General features: G+C 52.8%; 2 protein-coding genes across 2 annotated transcripts in view; both read left to right on the top strand.

Annotated features, from left to right (window-relative positions):
• Nucleotides 1–517, top strand: part of LOC103731141 (H-2 class I histocompatibility antigen, Q10 alpha chain-like) — a 1,415-nt gene extending 898 nt beyond the window's left edge. The window contains exon 3 of the mRNA XM_017797232.2: nucleotides 345–517. The gene's annotated coding sequence lies outside the window, so the exon portion shown is untranslated. The remainder of the gene's footprint in view (nucleotides 1–344) is intronic.
• Nucleotides 1–2,824, top strand: part of LOC103731142 (patr class I histocompatibility antigen, A-2 alpha chain-like) — a gene marked incomplete at both ends in the record, with an annotated part of 15,076 nt that extends 12,252 nt beyond the window's left edge. Inside the window, one exon of the mRNA XM_029561794.1 lies at nucleotides 2,760–2,824. Coding sequence (XP_029417654.1) covers nucleotides 2,760–2,824 — 65 coding nt within the window. The remainder of the gene's footprint in view (nucleotides 1–2,759) is intronic.
• Nucleotides 2,825–3,392: the final 568 nt, after the last annotated feature.

Raw genomic sequence — 3,392 nt, 5'->3', positions numbered from 1 at the left:
TGCCGGTGCCAGCCGGCCAAAATGGACAGTACCTGAAAGGGGGAGTGAGGATTGAAAGAAAGGAAAGGAGACAGAAAAGATGCTTGGGAGGGCTCACAGTGAATACTGCAGCCCCGATTTATTTCAGTTCTGCCTTTTTATACAGAAGAACTCAATTAGTTACAACTGCTGTTTTTCCCCACCTGTATCTGAGGGTCAAGGAGCGGTCAGATCAAAGGCTTCCACTATTGCAGGTGTTGTGAGGCTCTCCATATAAACATATTCCTCCTAATAAGGCAGATTAGATACTGGTGTGCATAACACACACTCAGTAAACAAGCCTGATACAGCTCAATGATTAGCAGCTCCCGACACACGGGTATGAGCAGTATGCCTAGGACAGCAAAGATTACATTGCCCTGAACGAGGACCTGCGCTCCTGAACCACAGCGGACATGGCGGCTCAGGTTGGAGCCAGAAGGTTGGACAGAGCACTACAGGGCCTACCTGGAGGGGAGGTGCGTGGTGTCCCTCCTCACATACCTGGAGGATGGGAAGGAGACTCTGCAGTGGGCAGGTAAGAGGGGCCACGGGAAAATCCTCCATCTGCCTCGGACTGGGGCTAATGTCTCTGAGGAGGGAGGAAAATGGGATCAGCTGGAATTGTGCTCTCTCTTGGGGTTGGATTGTCTTGTGTGGCAGTATTCCTGGGAGATGTGAACAAGTCTACCTACCCCAGATGGGGACCTGACAACAAAAGTGGTAACACCACAGAGTCTGATTTGGTGAGCTAGAGAGTTTATTGGGGTTACAGTGTGTGGGTGAGGGCGACTTCTGCAAACACAAAAAAAGACATTTGCTTCACCAAAGCCCATCTCCCCTGAGATGAGAGCTCACTAAAGATGGAAACCCCGGGATCACTGGCACAACTTGCAGCAGCTGGACAGGCACGAGGACATGAGGTGCAGGGTCTGAACAACTGCCCTCCTGTGGGTCTCTCTTCACAGGGACCTTCCGCTCTGACCTCTGAGAATCAGGTCCCCATGTCCACAGTCCTCAGGGTGATGACTCTGTCCCTCACTTTCCATGGGCTTTACAGAGTTTGTAAAGACCTAGTCAGGAAAGTTTGTGTGTGGGCAGGGCTTCCCATTAATGAGGGAGAGACACTTCTAGAAGTGAGAAAACACAGACCCTGCCCCTCCCTTCCTGTGTTCCTCCTATTCCTCTTCCTCCACCTCCTCCTCCTCTTCCTCACAACAGCCACCACAGCTCCCCTGTGACCATTGTCCCCTCCAGGCAGCTTGGCTGGTCTGTGGTCTCTCGGGTCCTTATGGAACCTTGGGGAAGGAGGCACTAGTCAATGTGGTCAGTTTCAGGGAATTCATTAAATTATGAGCTTTACATTCCTGAGTTTTATTCAGCTCCCCTGCAGGGTGGAATGTGTTACCTCCCTCCAGATCATCCTTGTCCCAATGCCCTTCCTTCCTTAATGGAATGGTTTATCTTGAAGGAATTTACTACACAACAGAGGGGAGGACGCTCCTGGGTTTCCTGGTCCAGCATCAGAGAGTGACTCCAGAGTCTCTCAGGATAGGAGAGAAGATCCTGAAATAACCAGCCAGCAGTTCCTTCCATCTGCAGCTCACTGTGAACCACGGCCTCTCTCAGGCTGGGTTCTCTGCCCACACCCAGTGTCTGGAGGTCTGTCTCCAGTGATGCTGAGCCTCTCAGCCCCACCCAGTCAGGACCAGAAGTCCATTTTCCACCAGGGAAACCTGGAGTTGCCCATCCCAGGCTGAGTTACTCTGATTATAGAACTTTCCAAGGAGTGGATTATCCCAGATTCCTGTGTCTAGGCAGCTATGTGAAATTTGTACCCCTCACCCACCCCAGTTCAAAAGTCTGTTCCCAGGATGGTCACATGAGCACTGCTGAGTCCCCAGGAATAATATAAAATGCCCTAACTTTCCACCTGTTTATCTAAGATCCCCCAAAGACACAGGTGACCCATCACCCCAGACATGAAGGGGAAGTCACCCTGAGGTGCTGGGCCCTGGGCTTTTACCCTGCGGATATCACCCTGACCTGGCAGAGGGATGGGGAGGACCTGACCCAGGACATGGAGCTTGTGGAGACCAGGCCTGCAGGGGATGGAAACTTCCAGAAGTGGGCAGCTGTGGTGGTGCTTTCTGGAGAGGAGCAGAGATACATACACATGCCATGTGCAGCATGAGGGACTGCCTGAGCCCCTCACCCTGAGATGGGGTAAGGAGGATGTGGGCACAGAGCCTGCTGTCAGGGAAAGCAGGAGCCCTTCTGGAGACCCTGAGAAGGGTCCGGGCTGAGAGCTGGGGTCAGGCTCTCACCTTCCCTTCTCTTCTCAGAGCCTCCTCAGTCCACCATCCCCATCTTGGAAACTGTGGTTTGCCTGGTTGGCCTTGGAGCTGTGATCATCTGAGCTGTGATGGGAGGAGGAAGGGGGGGGAGGAGCACAGATAGGGAGGGGCAGGGTCTGGGTTTTCTCTCTTCTAGAAGTATCTGTCCCTCATTAATGGGAAGCCCCGCCCACACACAAACTTTGCTGGCCTGGGTTTGTGTGCTGACACTGCACTTTAAAGTACATGGAATGTGAGGCACAGATTTATCACCCTGAGGACTGTGGACATGGGGACCTGATTCTCAGAGGTCAGAGGGGAAGGTCCCTGTGAGGACAGACCCCCAGGAGGGCAGTTGTTCAGTCCCTGCGCCTCCTGTCCTCACACCTCCTGACCCTTCCCTGGATTTGCAGTCACAGTTCTGGAAACTTCCTGGGGTCCAGGACTTCCCTGGTCTCACAGTTTTTCTTCCCACAGGTGGAAAAGGAGGGAGCTATGCTCAGGCTACAGGTCAGTATGGGGAGAGGGAGGATCCCCGAGGCCCTTGGGGAGGAAATGGAGGCCATAGGGAGTCAGCCAGACCATAATTCCCTCCCCCCCCACATCCTCTCTGGCTCAGAGTGTGTCTTATTTCTGCACTGCAGGAAGTGACAGTACCCAGAGTTCTGACCTGTCTCTGGAGGCTTGTAAAGGTGACACCTGAGAGACTGGATTGGGGGTGGGCAAAGGGGACAGGACTGGGTCACAGGGACTCTCAGAATTTGGACCTTTGAGTAAGTGGTGGTGGTGGTAGTGGTGTCTTTATAGCCACTGTTCACAACTCTTGTTCTTCAGCTTGAGACAGCTGCCCTGTGGGGACTGAGGGACAGGAAATGTGTTCAAGTCTCTCCCTTTGACTTCAAGAACACTGGATTCTCATACACATTGATATGGCCAAGATCAAGTCCCTGATATGGGCTGCTGTGGAAGAGAAGCCTCATGTCCAACTGGCTCCTGATGATTATGGTTCTTTGATGTTGTCCACAGAGCTGGGATCAC

This window comes from Nannospalax galili, unplaced genomic scaffold (assembly GCF_000622305.1).
Source record: "Nannospalax galili isolate Female #2095 unplaced genomic scaffold, S.galili_v1.0 scaffold5894, whole genome shotgun sequence".
NCBI lineage: Eukaryota > Metazoa > Chordata > Mammalia > Rodentia > Spalacidae > Nannospalax > Nannospalax galili.
Note: the sequence above shows the minus strand (reverse complement) of the source record. Positions and strands in the feature narration are given on the sequence as shown.